This window comes from Eutrigla gurnardus (assembly GCF_963514095.1).
Source record: "Eutrigla gurnardus genome assembly, chromosome: 10".
Lineage (NCBI taxonomy): Eukaryota > Metazoa > Chordata > Actinopteri > Perciformes > Triglidae > Eutrigla > Eutrigla gurnardus.
Genome location: NC_139924.1, coordinates 26,861,263 through 26,883,478, shown reverse-complemented (window position 1 = coordinate 26,883,478; position 22,216 = coordinate 26,861,263). Strand labels below are relative to the sequence as shown.

The window sequence follows — 22,216 nt, the reverse complement described above, 5'->3', positions numbered from 1 at the left end:
GAACTGGAGCGGAATGGAGCTCTGCGTCGGTTTCTCCCTCCGCACACAAACACCGACACGTGGACCAGCAGAGACCATGTGAGGAGGAGCCCGGACCCGATGCTGCTTCACTCATCTTCTCTTCTGGTTTTATTTATGGGCAGCAGCACCAGTAAAACCAGTAAGGTGAGTCACATTTCTTCATTTCCACCGCTGGTGCTGAGGATGTGTTGGAGCTGAGAGAACAAACAATGTAGGAACATGATTCAAAAATAGAGCTATTGATCAGTTAAGTGATCACTGACCTTCCTTAGAGGGTCAATAGACGCTCGCTTTGATTTAAATGGCTGCAGCTGATTCATAAGCATCGGAAAATGTGTCTATTTAGTTGTTTTTTTAATGTTTAAAAACAAAATCCTACATAGTTTTGTTCTATTTTCACGTTATTTATGAAAGTATGCAGCTGTAGTATAAAGACACTGTGTGTAAAGTCTTTTTTGTTATTAGATATTTGAACAAAATTGCAGTCAAGTAGATAGAAATAATAATTATGGAGTAAATTGATGATTACAAATCATATTTTCTTATATAACATGGATGTATCCTATGAAATCAACCCTATAAGTAGTGATATAGTGAGAAATACTCATGAGTAAAAGCTGTGGCAATGTAAAAATATTTTATCTTAAGTAAAAGTTCAGCATTGATGTTCTATATATAAAGAAAAAATACATTTTATTCAACCAAATGGGCATTTTCATGGACTATATATATTATAGGCTGCATTAAATTATATGACTATGACTTTTTATTGTATTTTCAATAAGTTACTACAATGTTGGCCTAAAACAGCTTTTAATTGTGGTTTAATATGTAAATATATTTTGGAGTCTGATGCTGTAACAGTTTAATATTTGATATGATTGAGGTAGATTTCAGGTTTTAATAGGCATCATACTGTATTTTCTAGAGAGAAGCCTCAGCGGCGCCGCGGCGACTCAGTCATGGCTTCCCATCATCACATGTCGGGGTCTCCGTCACTCCCAGACTCGGACACTCGTCTGTGTTTTCTCGGCCTGACGGAGGACCTCCAGGGGACACGGAGACCAGGAGTCCTCCAGCTTTGGTCTCGGCCTTCCTGCCCGAGTTCCCACCGCGTAGACTTCCTGGACGAGATAACTTCCAGGTAAGACGACGTGAGACTGGAAGTAAAGTCATGGAAACACTGAGACGAGTGTGCTTCTGTGCTCGCAGGTCCTCGGCTTCATAGCCAAAGGCTCGTATGGACCCATCCTCAAAGTGAAGGACATTTTCAAAGAGAAGACGTACGCTGTGAAGGTTAGTCATCAGTATAACAGCATCTCTCCTCACTTCTTCTCCTCCAAAGAATTCTGTCTGTCAAACAGAACCTCCGGTTCTGAAAAGTGAAGCCAACACTGAAGTGCCTTAAAGCTGCACTCTCTCTGCTGGCCACCAGGGGGCGACTCCTCTCTGGTTGTATAGAAGTCTATGAGAAAATGGTCCTACTTCTCCCTGCTGGCCACCAGGGGGCGACTCCTCTCTGGTTGTATAGAAGTCTATGAGAAAATGGTCCTACTTCTCTCTGCTGGCCACCAGGGGGCGACTCCTCACTGGTTGTATAGAAGTCTATGAGAAAATGGTCCTACTTCTCTCTGCTGGCCACCAGGGGGCGACTCCTCTCTGGTTGTATAGAAGTCTATGAGAAAATGGTCCTACTTCTCTCTGCTGGCCACCAGGGGGCGACTCCTCTCTGGTTGTATAGAAGTCTATGAGAAAATGGTCCTACTTCTCTCTGCTGGCCACCAGGGGGCGACTCCTCTCTGGTTGTATAGAAGTCTATGAGAAAATGGTCCTACTTCTCTCTGCTGGCCACCAGGGGGCGACTCCTCTCTGGTTGTATAGAAGTCTATGAGAAAATGGTCCTACTTCTCTCTTGATGTATTATCTCAGTAAACATTGTAAACATGAGTTTATGGTCTCAATCTCTAGTTTCAAGTCTTCTTCAATCCAGCATGATGTTCATTTAGTACATTATGGTCCATTTAGAGTCCACCAGACCAGAAAGCAGGGGATGCTTTAGGGGGCGGGGCTTACCTGCTGATTGACAGGCATCATCATTTTCATTGTTGCACAGGTTCTACCGAAGTCGGAGATCTTGAAGCGCGGAGTCGTGGATCAGTCGAAGGAAGAAGTGATCGTTCAGGTATCGTTTTTTACTTTTGGTTTCATAAAACCATCTAGGATTACTTTGGGCTCTCGATGCTTGTTTTAGGACTTTTGGATATTTCATTGACTTAGATTTTTTTATAGATAAATCTAGAAAATAATCAGCAGGTCAATTTGATGTGTGTGTGTGTGTGTGTGTGTGTGTGTGTGTGTGTGTGTGTGTGTGTGTGTGTGTGTGTGTGTTGCATTGCAGCGGCAGCTCAAACATCCATTTATCCACAAGCTGCAGGACTGCTGGCAGACGCAGCACCATCTCTTCATCAGTGAGTTGATAAGCATGAAGGAAAACTCACGTCTACTCCCCCCTTCCTCCCCCTTCCTCCCCATCTGACCCCATAGAAACATAAAGTACTTCTATTCTATGGACTGAGCTGCATGTCTGAACACTGAATCTCAGTCTAATGAAAGAAGCTGCACGACTTTCCAACCATGATCACACATTTATATCAATCTGGGAATAAAAGCTTCAATCCTTCCTTTTTTCCCTGCAGAGCAACATTCATTATTTCTTATTATTATTTCTGATATTTTCCCACTGAGATGTCTTTTCATTAGATGTATTAGGTGTGTGTGTGTGTGTGTGTGTGCGTGTGTGTGTGTGTGTGTGTGTGTGTGTGTGTGTGTGTGTGTGTGTGTGTGTGTGTGTGTGTGTCCTCCTCCTCCAGTGTGTGACTACTGCAGCACCGGGGACTTGTACACCTGCTGGTGTCTGAAGGGCCGGTTCGGGGAGGACGAGGTCCGGGTCTTTGCTGCAGAACTGGGCGGGGCTCTGGGTTCGTGTTCATCGCACTTTGACCCCCGAGAGGTCATCGCATTGACCTCTACATGGAACCTTATTGTGTATTAACGTTGTGTACTCTTTCAGGATTTCTGCACAACCTAGGGATCATACATAGAGATATAAAGGTATGATTGTCTGTCTGTCTGTCTGTCTGTCTGTCTGTCTGTCTGTCTGTCTATCCATCCATACATCCATCTATCTGTCCACTTTTTGTAATAATTGTACTGTTTTTTTCAGATGGAGAACATTCTTTTAAGCGATAAAGGTGATGTTTCTATATTTTAACTTCTGGCCTGTAAAAAAAACATGAATTTAACTTTATTAGTGTCATGCACACGGACAAACAGCAAGTCTCAGCTTGTGTTTCCACTGATCCAGGTCACCTCCGCCTGTCTGATTTTGGACTCTCCCGGCGGCTGAATCGAGGAGGACGAGCGTTTACGATATGTGGGACGATCCAGTACATGGGTGAGGTTTCTGCTGTTATTTTCTCTCCTCTGTTGCTGGTTGATTAGATCCCACACCTGTGTTTCACTCCCATCGGAGTCAGCCGACCCAGTAATGAATGTGATGCACCTGCGATGCAGTCTTTGTGGGGTTTTGCACAATAACCCTTTTTAAATGTCTAATTTGTGTAATTTCCTGTTTGAAGCTCCTGAAGTTTTGCGTGGCGGTCCGTACAACCACGCCGCCGACTGGTGGTCTTTGGGCGTTCTGTTGTTTTCACTGCTGACAGGAGAGGTGAGGGACCTTTATATTATATTCTCTATATCAGAGATCTTCAACAGGGGGGTCCGGGACCTCTAGGGGGGTCTGCAAAGTTACTTTGTTCTTCCAAGAATTCAAATATGTCCAAAAATACACCTTAACATGAATACAACCTATAAATCTTCCTGTTTGTTTTAGCTCTATAGGCTGCACTTCATGTTATTATTGACCCGGTTTAAGAAGGAACACAATTGTATACAATAATAGGGGGTCCCTATAATAAGCCTTGGGGGACCTCTGCTCTATTATATTAGCTCCTCAGTGTCTGAGCTGTTTTCCCTTTGTACAGTTCCCAGTATCTGCAGAGCCGGACCACAGCACCATGTTGAACAGGGTCACGGCTTTTCATTACATCCTCCCCGAGACCTCCAGCTCTGCTCTGGTCATCCTGCTCTCTGAGGTTTGTAAACCTGATTCCCTCTCTTAGTTTGATCCGTCTGGAGAAAACCTCATGTCGTCTTTACCTTTACAGCTTCTGTGTAAGAGTCCGGTGAACCGGCTTCGTAACCTCGAGTGTTTCAGGATGCAGACCTTCTTTCGTGGCGCCTCGTTCGACCCTCTCATCCTTCAGAAGGCGCCCGTGGACGTCGTCCTGCAGCTCAGGACTCATCCCGGTTGGGCGGCCAAAGCGACGAGAGGCCTTCCGTCGGACTCCTTTGATGACTTTGATGAAATCCTTTATTCTCCCACGGAGCTGACCGACGTGGACCGGAGCCCGTCCAGAGCAGCCGAGTAGAGCCTGAAATACGTTTCACCTCTCGGACTTTCTTTTACGTTTGTAATGAAGCAACGTTGTGGATTCACCGGATTTTATGTTCTTAGCATTATTTGTTGGTTATTTACATCATTGGCATTCTGTGAAATCATCATCCTAGACATTTTTATTTAAACTTTTGTATTTTTATTGTGGTCCGGAATGAGTTATGATTTTCCTGATCTCACATGCACTAATATTACCTTTTCTCCAAAAGTAGTCTGGGTGTTTATATTATATTATACATTATAATAATGTTGAGATATTTATGTGCATCTTCATTAAGTTAAGCTAACAAATACTATAAGTATGCGTCCTCTTTTACTGAATAAACTCTGATTAAACATAATTGTATTATAATTTCTCTTGTGCTGCGACATTCTTACAATATTTCCTTAAACTTACTTAAAAAGTGCAACATATGAGATTGAGAGCACGTCGATTGATTCTCAACAGCTCTCAACATGGCGGCAGCTCACAGCTAACGATGCTAACAGCGAATGATGCTAACACAGATGATGCTAACGGCGCTAACAGTTCAAACAATGCTGAAAGTGCTGACAAAGCACTTGCCAATGGGGCACGCTCACGTGCACTAACATGCACTAAAAGCAGCGCGGCTGTAAACAAAGCAAGGACAAGTTCGGATAACAACACACACAGAGGGACATGGTCTCTGCTGGTACAAAATACTACACTAAATATTTACACAGCAAATCGTTTGCTGCTTTATTCATATTTAAAGGGTCAATACAGCTGCCTTGAAGAACATTCCTTTTTCCAGAGCTTTCAGTTGAATCTCATGGTCTTCCTCAGCGAAGTCGCCTTTTGTACCACTATGGGACCATATTTGGGAAAAATATGTATCGAAATTGAAGGCAAGAGACAAATAATTTGAGTGCAAAACTTTGACGGCCACAATGCCGAACGCCATAAAACTTCCCAAAATATCTGATTCTAAATCAGCTGTCTGTTGAACCCGGGTACATCATGGCCAACTTTCACTTTGGCTCGACCTATTTAGAGGAAGCGTTCACGAAACCCATCGAGGACAACCTTAATAGGACAGAAAATTGAGGACCAGATAAAGTATCATCATTAGATGTTTTTAATTAGGCAACAGAGTAAAAAAAAGAAGCCGGAGCCCCGGCGGAGGCAGCCGCGTCTAATTGCTAGTACTTGTTGAAGTGTCTAATTTAAATCTGTGTCTTCCTGAAAGGGAGCTCCTGACATCCTCTTCCCTCTCAGGCCCTTGTCTTAGACAGGTCCACCATGCCTGTGTGTGCTGGCAGGCAGTCCAGTGACCCATATCTGGTTTCTGAGGCACACTGACCCACAATGGTGAGGAGTGAGGAGTCCCCTGTAAATACAGGCGAGCCAATGGGAATATTATATAACAGAAAACATGCAACGTCCTGAATGTAGCTTCTTCTGCAGCGATGCATTCAACATCATGAGATTAAATGTTCATAACTATTTAATTTTAAAACAAACGTTATCACATATTTAAAATAAAAATGACATAAAGGGGGAGAAAAGTAGAAAATTCCATCTTCAGAATGGAAATGCTTTCGTTGACCTTGTTTTTGGTTTAATTTGGGACGTATCGCCATGTTCACTGACACTGACTGGAACCTGGAAGTCCTTTTCTATTTCCGAAGCTGGTCCATCACCTTCTTTACAGTTTAAAGCTCACGGAGAGAGAAGAAGAGTGCATGAATTGCTCTGAGACTGAAAGCCCCGGTGAGGATGAGGATGGTATTATCAGGAGAGACTGGAAACCTTCCTCTGGGCACGTTTTTCTAATTATATTAAAAATAGCACACCGTGGGGAACGGTCAAACGCTTAAATTAGGTTGCTATAGAGGAAAAGGGTGTGTCAGATACATTATTTTACAATAAGCCAACATAGGTGAGTTGACATAGTTACAAAAAGTACGTAAAACTTAACTTAAGACAAAATGTCCATATTAGCAACTGCATCGCCAAAGAAAGTCAATTTATTTGTTTATTTGGTGCAAATTAACAAATTACAAACTACACAATTGTGTGGTGTCACGACATTAGGATACAAAGACAGGTACACTACACTACTATGATGATGATATAATAATAATAATAATAATAATAATAATAATAATAATAATAATAATAATAATAATAATGGTGATGGTAGTAATAATAATAAGATAAATTATTTAAAAATAACAAAAATAGTAATAATAATGATAATAATAATAATAATAATAATAATAATAATAATAATAATAATAATAATATTTTTGTGAATTAAAAATGGTAATAAGGGATAATTATGTGTTGGTGCACGATACAAGAGGCAGGCAGATATTAATTCCAGGACTAATTAAAGGAATATAATATATCTGGGGCAGAGAGGGGGGGCAGAAGCCCCGCCCAGAGGTGTCGGCTCACGAGGAGTGACGTATTCGAGGTGGATACAAACCAGATCTGCCGGAGACGCTGCAGTCAGTGTTCATCACATCAGAGGACGACACAAGTTTGACTTCTGTCAGGTAAGAACTTTAAACTTACTTATCTTATTATAACTTGGACTGCTCATCTTCTCCTAAGTTTATAACGTTACATGCTCATCTCCTTCTCTGCAACGGGATCAATGAGGAGTATTTAAAGTGGCCTTCATGTTTAACACATATATAATCTCGTTACTTGCAGCAACTCTAAATCTTCACTTTGTCTTTGAATCTTTCTTTCTTTCTGTTTCCTACGTCTTCAGTCTCTTGTATTATATATTACTCCAATGTATGAATTTCACCTCAAAACCAGACGAAGACGCCTCATATTCATACTTTTAGTATTTGGCGGATGAAATCCTCGGATATATTAATCATAAAGCATCCACCTAACCAACAAGCAGGTCGCAGGAGATTTTCTTTGGGTCACCAGATATAATATTTATATCTGCAGTACACATTTGGGCCACATGAGGGAGCCCTAATTGTACTTCTACGATGAAAGGCTAGCATACATTCTGTTTAACTGATTAGAGGAAATAATAATGAGACATTCTATTAATTATGCCTAAATGCATGTATTTGATGAATCTATGCTTAACTAGAATGTTTTAAATAACACAAACATAAAAACAAAAAGATTCATCAAATGTTAGTTTCTCGGAAACAGTCAGGAATGTTTAAATTTAAACAGAAATTCACTCTTCTCACCATTTAGAGATTTTGTGAAGGATCTTTAGTCACCGTGGTTTGTCATTTTTAAAAAGAGGTTACCCAGAAAAGAAAAATGCTGATGGACGGTAAATGTGCGTGAATTATACGATCTTCTCCCAGAGACTGCAGGCCGATCTCGGGATGACGCACCAGTCGCCGACGCTCTCCGAGGCGCAGAAGAAGGAGCTGCATGAGACGGCTCTACGCATCGTCTCTCCGGGGAAGGGCATCCTGGCTGCAGACGAATCTGTGGGTCCGTAGCCTCCGCTTTGTATACGTGTCGTGATTGTTGTGGATAATAGAGTGCCTCGTGTGGATAATACCTGTAACTGCAGGCAGCATGGCGAAGCGGCTGGCCCAGATCGGGGTGGAGAACGCGGAGGAGAACCGCCGACTGTTCCGGCAGATTCTCTTCAACGCCGACGATCGCATCAACGGCTGCATCGGAGGCGTCATCTTCTTCCACGAGACGCTGTACCAGCACTCCGACAACGGCGTGGCCTTCGTCAGGATGATCCGGGACCGGGGCATCATGGTCGGAGTCAAGGTGCGGCAGTTTACCTCCAAAACAATCAACACTCTGGCTTCTGGTGCATTCTGGTCCTCATCAGCATGAAACAATATGTTTAAGTTAAATGTAACTGAAATATATACATTTAAAATATGCATAACTTATGCAAATTAAGTACAAGCTACACTTATGTACGAGAGGAAGGAAACCGAATCTCTGAAACCTGTGCTTGAATTTGTTTCTTATTTATTTATTCAATGTATAATACTTGAATTTACACATTGTGTTCTTGTAAAAGTTCCCCATGATTTTATGTGTAATACTTGAATAAACACATAATGTAGAAATTGATTTAATCAAATCTGATGCATTTTATTCTCTTTATTTAATTTACTGATTTCTAGTTTTTTTCTGCGGATGAGAATTTAACACACTTATAAAATAATTATACTAAAACGTTGACTTTAAGCATTTCAATTACATGTAAACTTTTTTATGATATAAATTTAACGCATTCAATGCTTTCTGTCATATTGAGTCAGACGTAATAAATAAAATAAGTTCATCCTATTCGATTAAATTAATGCAAACTTCTACATAAACTTAATTTGTTTTTTCAAGTATTATACATTTGGATTAAATAATTAAATTAAACATGGTTCATGTCAGTGAAATTAATCTTCCTTACTTTGTTTATACTTATACACATTAAGTCATATATATTTCAGTTACATTTTACTTCAAAATATTGTGTCATGTTCACTTCTCTGTTCCTTCTTCCTCAGGTCGACAAAGGCGTCGTCCCCCTGGCAGGAACTTACGGAGAAACCACCACCCAGGGTCAGTATACCGATGACATCACATGACATCACAACGACCTCCACTCGCTGATTTAAAGCTCGCTGCTCCTCCGCAGGTCTGGACGGGTTGTCAGAGCGATGTGCGCAGTACAAAAAGGACGGCGCCGTCTTCGCCAAGTGGCGCTGTGTGCTCAAAGTCGGCGATGCCAATCCGTCCAAACTGGCCATCGCAGAAAACGCCAACGTTCTGGCACGCTACTCCAGCATCTGCCAGCAGGTCAGAACCACGCTGATGTACTTGTTCGTGATTGTGACGCGTCGTGTTTTGGTTTGCTGATGTTTCTTTCTTTCCTCGGCCAGCACGGCATCGTGCCCGTCATCGAGCCGGAGATTTTGCCCGATGGAGATCACGACCTGAAACGCAGCCAGTATATCACTGAGAAGGTGGGGTACCTTTCTTCTTACATGCTGCATGCTACATGCTGCATGCTGCATGCTGCATGCTGCATGCTGCATGTGCTGCTACTCCAGGAGACGATGCAAACATCTGTCTCTTTGGTGAATCAGGTCCTGGCTGCCGTGTACAAGGCCATGTCGGACCACCACGTCTACCTGGAAGGCTCCCTCCTCAAACCCAACATGGTCACCCCCGGACACAGCTGCTCCACCAAGTACAGCCCGGAGGAGGTTGCTATGGCAACCGTCACCGCCCTGCGCCGCACTGTCCCCCCGGCAGTGACAGGTAACCCCAACCAGCCTGGAGAGGAATTTTACAAAGGTTTTTGAAGCATCAAAATGAAATAAAATATATTTTCTGTTGGTTCACCGCAGGAGTGGCTTTCCTCTCGGGGGGTCAGAGTGAAGAAGAGGCCTCCGTCCACCTCAACGCCATCAACAACTGCCCTCTGCCCAAACCCTGGATCCTCACCTTCTCCTTCGGCCGAGCCCTGCAGGCGTCTGCACTCCGGGCCTGGAGGGGCCACAAGGAGAACGAGAAAGGGGCCACGGAGCAGTTCATCAAGAGAGCCGAGGTACGTCCACCTCTTACTTTCCTGCAAATGAATCGTCTTTTAATGTTTGTTCGCCTGCTTTGACGACGTGTGTCCACAGGCCAACAGCCAGGCGTGTCTGGGGAAGTACACCGGCGGTGAAAACTACGGCGACGGCGGCCAGCGCAGCTACGGCTCCTGTCACGCATACTGAGCCGTCTGAGAAGTCACCTGTCGATTAGCATCCTCCCATTACTATGACAAGGAGCAAAGATAATTAGGTTGTTTCAGTTTTGTTACATGAAATCAAGTGACGGCGTGCTCTCCTGCCGTGACGAATGAGGACAATCAGAACGTGGGCTCCGATATTTCTGATGCATGTGTTCAATGAGGGATGTTTTTTTTTGTTATGGATCTAACTAAAGCTTTAAAATTGTGCTTTTACTACTTAATATCACAAATACTAACAAGCCGTTTGCTGTAAGTAAATTCATCTTTGGCTGCAGAACAATTCATTTGAATTTCCGACATATAATTTCCCGCCCTACTATGTGGAAGTATGCTTGTGTGTGTGACATATTGCACCAGAATTAGCTTCAAGCTGATTTGTCTCTGCAGTGCCTCGGTAGAAAGCTCAAATAACTTACAACACAATGTGATTCTGAATAGTATTCTCTCCTTGTCTGATAAACATATAGTCTCATTCAAATGTAAGCATTCAAGCAATAAATGAGTGTGCAGGTTCATTCTGGTGTGTGCAGTTTTGTTTTAATGTGATGTCTTAATGCCGGCGGGACTATAAACCAAATACTTAAATCTACATGTAGTGTAAACTAGAGACCGAAGGCAAAACCCAGGGCATGTTGGGAAACGCCTGGCTGTCGCTTTGACTACAAACAACATATTTAGTAGATTGCGTAATTCAAATATTGTGATCCTATATGCAAGCTATTGTATTAAACTAGAGATTGAGACCATAAACTCATGTTTACAATGTTTACTGAGATAATACATCAAGAGAGAAGTAGGACCATTTTCTCATAGGCTTCTATACAACCAGAGAGGAGTCGCCCCCTGGTGGCCAGCAGAGAGAAGTAGGACCATTTTCTCATAGACTTCTATACAACCAGAGAGGAGTCGCCCCCCGGTGGCCAGCAGAGAGAAGTAGGACCATTTTCTCATAGGCTTCTATACAACCATAGAAGAGTCGCCCCCTGATGGCCAGCAGAGAGAAGTAGGACCATTTTCTCATAGACTTCTATACAACCATAGAGGAGTCGCCCCCTGATGGCCAGCAGAGAGAATGGCAGTTTAATGCAACAGCCTTGGCTTCACTTTCACTTTTCCTTCCAGAATGACATTTTCAAGTGTTAATGTCATCCTTCTCTGCTTCACCTGTGATATTATAGCCAGTTTTACCAATTATTTTAGAGCTGTAACTTTGCAACAATATTGATATTGTTCAAACCAAGCAATAAGATGATCTGGCCAGTGACCACATATGGAAAATAGTATTTTGATTAATTTACAATCTTAATTAACGTGCACCTTCCCTATCAATAAACACATTAATTATTCTAAAAAATAAAACAAATAAATAAAACAAATAATTTAAGCGGACTAGCATTATATTAGTCACATGTTATTATGTAACAACCAAAGAAAAATGACTGTGGCTATCACCTGGTCATTTTTGGCGGACTATTTCGTAAGGCGGATGTGTACCCGCGCCGGGCTGCAGCGGTTCCGGTGTGTGCGAACGGAGCGCGTGTCTACTCTGTAAAAAGGAGCGCGCGCGCGCGGTTCCTGAAGGAAAACAGTGGAGTAGTGGTGGGCACCCCGCTACGAGCCTGTCTGTCTGTCTGTCTGTCTATCTGTCTGTCTGCCCTCTAAAAAAAAAGGGTCGCAGCGGAAGAAGAAGGCGCCTCGCACCGCTTTCTCTCCCCCCCTCCCTCACCCCCCCCTCTGCTCGCCCCCCCCCCCCCTCCCGCAAAGCGGACCCGGAGTCTCGTCTGCGGCGTTGTGGCTCCAGCCGACCGTTAACAATCGTCCGCCATAAACAAACCGTTAGTTAGCTGGGGAGCTAAAGGAGCTAGCAGCGTAGCCGCCATGTCGGGTGTTGTGCGAGGCCCCGCTGGAAACAACGACTGCCGGATTTACGTGGGGAACCTGCCCCCCGACATTCGCACGAAGGACGTGGAGGACGTGTTCTACAAATACGGGACCATCCGGGACATCGACCTGAAGAACCGGAGAGGGGGGCCGCCCTTCGCCTTCATTGAATTCGAGGACCCCAGGTGAGTAGCTAACGGTTTGTGAGGCTAAAGCCAAACGCGTGTGCTAACGCGGGCTCGGACTACTTCCTGGACGTACTGTATCTTGGTCTCATTTTTCAAAACGTTTTTTTGTTGTTGTTGTTTTTGGGTTTTTGTTTTCATTTCACGTCTGACATTTACTTGTTTGCACCTAAAATAGTGTATTTGTGTTTGCATGATGTCCTTTTTACTATAACACTTTGCATTGTTTCTGGACAGTTCGTTTATTTAATGCACTAATAATGTTGCACCATGTGACATTTATTGCATTGTTATTTTATTTGTTTTGAATGGGTTTCTTTGCACAACTTAACGTACAATGGCTAGTTGCGCGCATGGCTGGCTGCACGGGCGGATTAGCGACCGTAAACCGGATCAGGCTAATGTTAGCCCCCTGGCTGACCCCCACGTCCGTCCGTCCGTCCCTTGCGTGCGTTTAACCCCGCTGGATGTCTGTTAATGTTTAAACCGCACTGTCCGTCAACAGGGACGCCGACGACGCCGTCTATGGGCGTGACGGCTACGACTATGACGGCTACAGGCTGCGCGTGGAGTTCCCGCGGAGCGGCCGGGGCTCGAGAGGCGGGTTCGGTGGGATCGGTGGAGCTCCCCGGGGCAGATACGGACCCCCGTCCAGACGCTCCGAGTACAGGGTCATCGTGTCGGGTAAGTGTTTCTTCATGTCCGTGTTTTGGACTGTGTGGACCCCCGCATGGGTGACAGGTTGCATGGGTGACCGGTTGCATGGGTGACGGGTTGCATCACAACAAACTTTGCACAAAGTTGACCTCCAGTTAAGTGTGTTAACAGTAAAACCGGTTAAATGTGGATCATGCAACACTGCAGGTCTATTAGTTTGGTGCATATACTGTCCATTTGATGGGTAGTTGATGCAGAGAGTTGTGATGTTGTTGCTTTGCTATTTATTTAAATAGATAATCCGTGTTATCGCACCAAAATTATGGCTTTTTGATAGTATCTTGATGCAGATGCTTTCAGACCGAGATACCGTTATAGAAATGCATCAGATTATAGTCTAGGTTTTTTGCACATGCACTGATTGATATCACGCTATCATGTCATTTATCTGCACATTTCAGCTAAGCAGGAACATAGGTACGAGACTTGAGATGATACGACAAAATCATGTCCCGATACACTGGCCAAAAATAATTACAAGTCAGGATGTTATCATCAAAATATGCTTATTTATTATCAGGATCTGCAATATCCTCCCGTCCCTTATCAGTTCTGCAGAATGTGCAAACTAGTACCACATACACACACACACACCTTTTGGTTGTTATCCTCATATTGCTGCATTGTGAACAACACATCATTGTTGAAATTGGCAGGAGAGGCGTTTGTTTATTATTAGCTGCAACACAGTCCTGCTTGGCTAAATAACTGAGCAAGCGGTTTCATTGTGCTTATTATGATGCGTATCGGAACAAAGGTAGATTATGACATTATCAGCTTCAGTTATTGGCAAGAATAAATAACTTGAATAAATACAGTTGTTTGAGGCAGATGTTGTCACAGCAACTTCTGAGTATCCCTGAAAACATGTGAAACAGCCATAAAACAGAATATCTAATGTGTGCGACACATTTTAATATCAAGGGAAACTTGATTTATACCAGCTACACGTTCAGCCCTCTCCACCTTCACGGGTCACACTACTGCTTATAACTGGTTTAATAGAGTATTAGGTATTAAAGTATTGGTGCTTATAATATATTAGTATAGTATTATGATCATAAATCATAAGGTATCGCTGCATAAATGGATAAACTATTTATTTTTGTATCAGATGTGTTTTAGATCAGGCTCTATTTTATTTCTCCACCATGATAGTGAGCCAGACAGCTTTTTCAAGTCACTTATGGCGATGTTTTCGATCATCCCGATAATGGAAGATCAACACCATCATTTTATTGTGACTGTTTTTTGTATATTTCCTATATTCCATCCCTAATTCTGGCACGTTCAAAATGTGTGATTGGGGCAGAAATTCACACATTTGCTCTTCAAACTTGTCTTTTAACGCGTCGTGATGTAGCTCAATTTGTGAGTTTTAACCCGTTTATTTATACACCATTTGGTCACTGAACATGCAGCAAGTAGAGACATAAAGGCAAAATAATAGGAGTCAATAAATAAAACACAGAATAGAGATACGGCGTAGGAGATTCAACGATGTCAGACGTGGTAATTTTATTAAATATGAAAATGAAAAGATGAGACGGTAGCATGAGTTGAGCAACTGTTTTAGTGTCTGCTACAGATACAGCAGGCAACATATTCCACTCGTTGTCTCTCACTCTTTTTATACACCAACCTCTCATTACACCAGCTTTTTTTTTTTAACTGGCAAAATACTGCAGCAGTTGTGATTTTATACAGCGTGATGTGTAACAGCCAGCGTTTAGAATAAATTAATCCTAACGGTACCTCTGCATGCATTTTTTTTTTTTTAAAGTGGCAACATTGATTTTTTATTGCATTTTACTTCCCGTTTGTAAATCGATTTTTACGATAATGCAGGATATATGTGTATGTGTGTATATATATATATATATATTTTTTTTTTATATATATATATATATATATATATATATATATATATATTTTTTTTTTAAATATATATATATATATATATATAATATATATTAGGGCTGTCAAAAGATTGATTTTTGTTAATCGCGATTAATCGCATTTTGTCCATAGTTAACTCGCGATTAATCGCAAATTAATCGCATTTTTGGCACATTTTTTTTCTTCTTCTAAATGTACCTTAATGTATTTTTTTCATATTCTTAATACTTTTAACAACATAAGGGCAAATATACTTGATTTATGAAAATGTTTATTTAACACTTCAAATATCCCCTTACCAAAACATGGGATCAAAACAGGGTTATAAGAATATATCACAAACAATTAAAGTGAACATGTCACAGGAGATAGTAACAGGAGATAAGTACAGTTAGGATATAAGTGCATTGGCTTGCAAGTGATATCTCAGACTGGACGTGCTTCTATGGTAGCTCATTTCATACCCACAGTACGCGCAGATGACTTTGGTCTTATCGACTGAACCATCCGGCAGTCTTTTGAAGGTGAATTTGCCGTTCACAAATCGATTTTAAACGCGTGTGGACGTGCCGCTTCCCAGTATTGCACGCTTGGTGGGCTGCCACTAGAGGATGATTGACAGGCGCTCTCCTTTAAACAACAACTTTTTGCGAGCGTTCGCGAGCGTTCCCGAGGCGGCGAGTCGAGCCCGGCGCCTCTGATTAGCATAAAGTAGATTCGACTTATACTTTAGGCAAATGAGGAGCGGCCAACTCGCGCGCCGTCTCTCGACATTCGCCGCGACGCTACCAGAATGCATTGCACAGCTTTTCACATAGACAATGAATGGGACGCGGGGAAACACCGACAGGCACCTTCCCTCTGGATCAAGACTACAGGTGCCACCGACGGCCATAAATCATACAATGCGCGTTTTTTTTTTTTAAATACCGAGCGTTAATCGCGCGTTAAAAAAATTAACGCCGTTAAGAGGATGTTGCGTTAACGCGTTATTAACGCGTTAACTTTGACAGCCCTAATATATATATAAATCCTGATCTGCGATAAAACTCTTATCGTCCCATCCCCAGCGAACTTTGTTGCATTTCATTACTTAATGCGTTTATAGTAAAGCTGAGTGTTAAACTGTGTGTTAAACCACATTAAAATGATTCTTGCAACCACATCACTCGTCCTGCGGCTTCTCTTCGGTGAATCGTTTCCGTGGTTCTGACACGTTTTGTTTTAGTTCACAGCAAACACACCTGTGGTTCACTGTTTCCAGGGCTCCCTCAGAGCGGCAGCTGGCAGGACCTGAAGGACCACATGCGTGAAGCCGGCGACGTCTGCTACGCCGACGTCTTCAGAGACGGAACCGGAGTTGTAGAGTTTGTGCGCAAAGAGGACATGACCTATGCCGTTCGAAAGCTGGACAACACCAAATTCCGCTCGCACGAGGTATGTGTACTGATTTGATTTCGTTGTCATGGATAGTGTTTCTTTGCAGTGTCCGGGTGAGTACGGGCGGGGATGACGCGCTGCAAGCACACCTGGCCCCCCCTCATTTCCATCTATGGCATTTCCACCATAGGAAGGGATGTTGCCTTTTCAATGTCAAGTTCTCTTGTGTCCGCCAGGGAGAGACTGCTTACATTCGTGTGAAATTAGACGGTCCCCGCAGCCCGAGTTACGGAAGATCACGCTCCCGCAGCCGTGGCAGCCGGAGCAGGAGCCGCAGTCGCAGCGCCAGCCGCAGCCGCAGCAATTCCCGTGGTCGTGGCCGAGGATCGCCCCGCTACTCGCCTCGTCACAGCCGCTCTCGCTCCCGTTCTTAAAACTTTCTACCAACCGATGTGTTTGCCCTTTTTAATGTACACCCTCTTTGTTTTAACCTCCCTATGAGTTTCTCCGGATGTCAGAGTTTCATTTTTTTTCTTTTGCATTTCATGTCCCCGATGTCCTTGTGGATGATCTCGGTATGTAGATGTGACCCCCGCTTCCTCCTCTTTTCACCCCTCCCTCTCTCAGCTGCTTTGTCCTTTTGTCTCCCCCCCTCCCTTCTCACACTCGCTTTTTTCCTCTCTCTTTCTGTCTCTACTTTTGCAACATTAGGAATTGTGCTGTGTTGAACTTCAAAAACGTTGAGTTGTTGCACTCAACGTTTTTGCAAATATTGAAAATCGAGGTCTTTTTCTTCCAATTTTTTAAAATGTCCTTTTCTTTTTAAAACGCACCATAGCTTCTCTCATTGGATTTGTTGGGGTGGTCTGTTTGGAACGAGGAGCCCGATACTTAACTGTATTTTACCCTTGTGTCTTTCTTTAGACATCTGAAGAGAAGGATTAAAGTGATTTGGAATAAAACCATTGTGGAGCACATTTCATTTGTATGGTCAGGATAGGACATTGAGGAGCAATCAGGTCGAGGCAATGGTACGCTTCATATTCCATAAATTGAACGTTTTGATAGGTTGTCATATCATGCATGTCATATTTAATTAATAAAGCCATAGTGCTGTACTTTGTTATATATATATAACGATTTTTAACTTGCTACTCTGGCTTGTGGCAGAATAAGCAGTCCTAGATCAAGTGTTGTGATGTAAGTGTAACATTGCTGTCAAATGTAAAAAAAAAAAAAAAAAATCTTTGTTGAAACAGAATCCCACTTTTAACTTTTAAAATGTCCTCATTGGTTAAAATGTTTTAACTTCAGGGAGCGATAGTTTTTGTGCTCTAGTGGCGTGTTTTTTCTTTTCTTTTTTTTTCTTGATCTGACATGAGTGCTCAAAAATGGAAAAAAAAAAAAAAAAATAGGCCCAAACATCTTGACATTTTATTCTAACAGTCTGCCTCTGATTTTCTTCCTGGTATTTCAAGGTTTTGATTGGAGGAGTGGCTCAGTGGATCCCAATCCTTGGAGCTGGATGAGTGGATCGATTTAGGGAAGGGATAGGCAAGGATGGATGCTCGGAACGGGATCAGATTTCCAGGATTCAAATGAGGTTGATTTCGGAACTAATTAACGGAATTCCAGAGCAACTTTTTGTTTTTGTTTTTTTTCTTCTTTTTTTCCCTATTAGGCCCCCCCAAAGTTTTTCAGTGGTAATGGCTTTATTTTACAAGAAAACGAAACTGAGGACCAGGAAGTTGGATCAAAGGATGGAGTCGTAGATGCCTGGTATGAAGGAGGTTGGGTGGGGGTTTTAAGTGGGAGTAGTTTGTATGTTTTTATTTCTGCTTAATCTTGCTTTTTTTCTCTTAGCATTTTCAATAAAAACGTCAAAACAAAAAGACTTCAGTGTGTTTTTATTTGCATCATGTCTTTCATCCTTCATATAATAATCAGACAGCTCTTTTTATTTTATCTAAGAATAAATTCTATATTTTTAAAGGTGCAAGAAGATGATTCATGTGTATATATATATATATATATAAATATAAAAGCAACACTATCTGTGTCCAGTATTCAAAGATCCGGTATCTCAGCCAAGGTCTCGTTTCCTTTTTAGCCCACGGTCGGGTGCTGATGTGTGCGCACACTGTGTGAATGATGCATTGTGGGATGAAATAAGATGCCGGCAGACAGGAGCTGGAGAAAAACGCTTGCAACGCGCGCGGGGCGGCCGCGGCTCAGCCAATGGGAGCGCGCGACACGCAGCAAAGGGGGCGGGAGGAGGGGGGGGGTTGGGGGGGGTGCGAGCGCAGGAGAGAGAGAGACGCCAGCAGCCTACATGCTTATTGTGTAAATCTTTAAAAAGCAATTAGCCGCAGCATCATCTGAACCTCCGCCCCCAACACACACTCTCACACACACACTCACACACTCACACACCGACGCCTCGCTGGGTGACGAAACCGTTTTATTTCTGGGGAAAACAAGTGTTTTCATTCGGCTCAAAGGAGAAAAAAAGGTGAGTTGCAGATGTGCTCGTATGTCTTTGCAAATTATTATGTTATTTTTCCTGTATGCTTTAATGTCTACCGACTGGTTCGACGTGTGCATTGTGCTAGCTCCATTTATTTTTATTTATTTTTTTGCTCGAGTACGGAAGTAATTGGATACATTTTTTGGATACTTTTTGGTCTCCGGATGCAGAAGCTGCTTTTTATTTATTTATTATTTATTATTGATTTATTTATTTTAATCGCAAAGTGATTTTGCCAAGTAATGTAACTCCACATGTATCAAGTTTCACGGCTTATCTGTGCAACAGTCAAGTCATCGTGCAGTTCCGATAACAAGCGTAAGTTACGATGACGAATCAGTGCACGCGACCAAAACGGCCAATCTGCGTATGATTGATGTGTGTGTGTGTGTGTTTGAGAGAGAGAGAGATGGCCTAACGCATCTTCATCATCATCATCATCACCACGTGTGGTGTTAATTTTCAGTGCAGTGTCTCTTTTTATTTTTTCTTCCTCAGGCATCCTCCTCCTCTTCCTCCTCTTCATCCTCAGCCATGACTGACAGGAAAGCTGTGATCAAGAACGCGGACATGTCCGAGGACATGCAGCAGGACGCCGTGGACTGTGCCACGCAGGCCATGGAGAAGTACAACATCGAGAAGGACATCGCAGCCTACATCAAGAAGGTGAGACGGGTCCGGGTGAGACCGGTTCCGGGTGAGACTGGTTCGGGTGAGACGGGTCCGGATCCTTCCTGTATGCATACATCATCTGTACATTCATTCAGCCCACCCACCCCCTTTTTTTTTAAATGATCACATCTATTTTTGTTTCATTGTAGAGATGAATCACTGAATCAGTGACCCGAACCTGACCCTGAAAATGAATATTAACAACATGATACCCAACCCACCTCCATGTCCGTTCTCCACTCAACGCAATGACGTTTTACAAACTATTACTTAAAAATGCACACGAACCTTTAGTCCATATTTGACACGTACATTTTATTTTAATCCGCAAATGACCCCAATATCATTAATTTGACTCGTAACCGCAGGAGACCTTTTGAATCCTCTGTTTATTTTTTTAATCAGCTCCTATAAATAACAATTCTCACATGTATTTATTGACCTAATAATTTACCAAATTAATAATTATTATTATCATCACAATTAATTTCTCATATGCCAAATAATTCACAAATAAAAGCAGTCATTACCTGAGTGGTAGCTCCAGCCATCAGTAGATTGGATTCTAACTGATCTACTTTCCTTGGATCTCTTTCAGGAGTTTGACAAGAAGTACAACCCCACCTGGCACTGCATCGTGGGGAGGAACTTCGGCAGCTACGTCACCCACGAGACGAAGCATTTCATCTACTTCTACCTGGGCCAGGTGGCCATCCTGCTCTTCAAGTCTGGCTGAGACGTTCCTGACGGGTGTCGAGGAGTTTTTTTTTTTTAAACTCCCCTGAAACCTTTAAAAATCGGAAAAATGCACTGGTGGCTGATGTCTCCCATACACTAATAATGACATACCATAACGATGCAAAACCCGGCCGTGCGCAAACATTTGCATGGACTATACACTTATTTAATATGTATGTTACAGTAAGTTTACTTTTCTCCATCGGTTGCCGATTCGAATGCAACTGAAGTAGTTTTTTTTTGTTGATGCTGTTAAGTTCTAGGTTGTATTTCAACGTGGCCCTTTGATTGTAAAGAAAAGGAAAGCTGTAGAATGTAGTGGTGCATCCGCTTTCCTCCACAATTCACCCCCGTTGTGACAATCTGTCGTCGTAGACAGGAAAAATCGTTTCGATCATCGGGGCGCGATGACTTAACGTCCCGGCCTTCCTTTTGGTTTGAACAAAGCTCAGTTAATAAAAACATTTTTCATTGATTTAAAAAGGTGTTGAATCGCCGTAGATGCAAATATCAACAAACTTCTTGAATTTAAAGTAAAAACCAACGGATTTCAGATTCACATTTCCAGGGATTTTTAGTTTTCACTGTGAGGGGGAAGCAAATAAGGAGTCTGTCATCTCAGTAATAACAGTCTTGGTTCCCTAAAACCTCCCGACTCACCTATAGATTTCAGTGTGTAATCATGTGTTTCTGCATGTACGAAGGCTACAATAACCACATTTCTTTCTTTTCACAGACAAAAAGCTCACCTTGAAGCTAAATAATTGATTTAACTTTTTGAGTATGTAGATATTGGTCTGAGCAGCTTTAGGAAGGTGATTTAGATTTAAAATAACACCCCGTGTTTTCAGATGGTCGTGTCGTCATGTGTGGCTCGTGATACTTTGACGTCGCAGTTTACCCCCCAAACATTTTTATTTTTTTTGTTGTTTTTTTTGCATCGCCAGTGTTTTGGCCAGACATGCAGGAGGAGTTCTTCTTAAAGCTACGGCAAGGAGGCGGGTTTTGCATAATTAGCTTGGAAAGGGGCCGATGTTTGGATTCTCGGAGAGGGTAGATCGGACGATGTTGTCTGGCGGCGTTTGGATAACGGCGCAGGGTTTTTCTCGCTGTGCGTTTAAAAGACAGTGGTTTTCAGTTGCTCCATCCCATAATCCAACAGTGGTTGAAAATGTCCATCTCTCAAACGTTAGCGTGGATTGACGTCAAGGGAAGTCTTCCTAGCGATTGTCAATGTAAACAGATTTAGAATTGTTTTACTCTGGCATGTGTTTTTGCTGTGTGTGTGTATATACATATATATATATATATACATATATGTATATATGTGTGTGTGTATATATTATGTGTGTAGGAGCCGTTACAATGCTGTCAAAGTTGCACAAAACGTGTGCCTGTCATTGCTCTCAACTGTAACCGGCTTGAGTACAATTGCACTTCATTCGACTTATCCAGTAGGTTGCTAAAGAACCAAAATCATATAAACTCGATCAAATAAAAATTAATTGTTGACTTATTACATTGTGGTCTTTTTTTTCTTGCTGAAAAATATTGTCGAAATAAATCTACAAAACTGGAAGATTTCTAAAGACGTTTGATGCTAAGCTTGTTAGCATGAAATGGTTAGCTAAGGCACATTTTTACCTTTTTGCAGGCACAGGCTACCTGTTTTCAGTATTTATGCTAAGCTAACCGGCTGCTAACTGTAATTAATATTTAAACGAAAAGTTTGGTTATTCTGGAAACACACGTGTTTGCTTTCTTACAAAGAGTAAGATGAGTAGATCGTTATTATACTTTCACATCTGTCCATTAAAATATGAAGCTACCGTCAGCTAACTTAGCTTAGCATAAAGCCTGGAGCAGTTTGAAATGGGTAGCCTAGCTCTGCCCAAAATAAAAGTAACAAAAATCTTCCAATTAGCATCTCCAAATCTCCCTACTCAACACA

The 22,216-nt window shown here is 42.3% G+C and overlaps 4 protein-coding genes across 4 annotated transcripts; all 4 read left to right on the top strand.

Moving 5' to 3' along the window:
- Positions 1–62: 62 nt before the first annotated feature.
- On the top strand, positions 63–4,817 carry LOC311019791 (ribosomal protein S6 kinase-related protein-like). Its single transcript, XM_084019367.1, has 12 exons — positions 63–165; positions 950–1,165; positions 1,234–1,317; positions 2,135–2,203; positions 2,420–2,489; positions 2,892–2,999; positions 3,092–3,132; positions 3,245–3,272; positions 3,386–3,475; positions 3,660–3,748; positions 4,065–4,175; positions 4,248–4,817. The coding sequence occupies exons 1-12, from the start codon at positions 100–102 to the stop codon at positions 4,509–4,511; spliced, it is 1,236 nt and encodes a 411-aa protein (XP_083875493.1). The 5' UTR covers positions 63–99; the 3' UTR covers positions 4,512–4,817.
- A 2,141-nt stretch (positions 4,818–6,958) lies between these two features.
- LOC311019428 (fructose-bisphosphate aldolase C-like) lies at positions 6,959–10,787 on the top strand. The gene is made up of 9 exons (XM_084018844.1): positions 6,959–7,063; positions 7,856–7,988; positions 8,071–8,282; positions 9,032–9,086; positions 9,163–9,323; positions 9,407–9,490; positions 9,614–9,788; positions 9,878–10,077; positions 10,157–10,787. Exons 2-9 carry the CDS (start codon positions 7,877–7,879, stop codon positions 10,247–10,249), a joined length of 1,092 nt encoding a protein of 363 aa, XP_083874970.1. The 5' UTR covers positions 6,959–7,063; positions 7,856–7,876; the 3' UTR covers positions 10,250–10,787.
- A 1,212-nt stretch (positions 10,788–11,999) lies between these two features.
- Positions 12,000–18,214, top strand: srsf1a (serine and arginine rich splicing factor 1a). The gene is made up of 5 exons (XM_084019417.1): positions 12,000–12,332; positions 12,838–13,016; positions 16,213–16,385; positions 16,565–17,359; positions 17,807–18,214. Exons 1-4 carry the CDS (start codon positions 12,145–12,147, stop codon positions 16,760–16,762), a joined length of 738 nt encoding a protein of 245 aa, XP_083875543.1. The 5' UTR covers positions 12,000–12,144; the 3' UTR covers positions 16,763–17,359; positions 17,807–18,214.
- A 1,121-nt stretch (positions 18,215–19,335) lies between these two features.
- Positions 19,336–21,784, top strand: dynll2a (dynein, light chain, LC8-type 2a). Its single transcript, XM_084018689.1, has 2 exons — positions 19,336–19,521; positions 20,126–21,784. The coding sequence occupies exons 1-2, from the start codon at positions 19,390–19,392 to the stop codon at positions 20,261–20,263; spliced, it is 270 nt and encodes an 89-aa protein (XP_083874815.1). The 5' UTR covers positions 19,336–19,389; the 3' UTR covers positions 20,264–21,784.
- Positions 21,785–22,216: the final 432 nt, after the last annotated feature.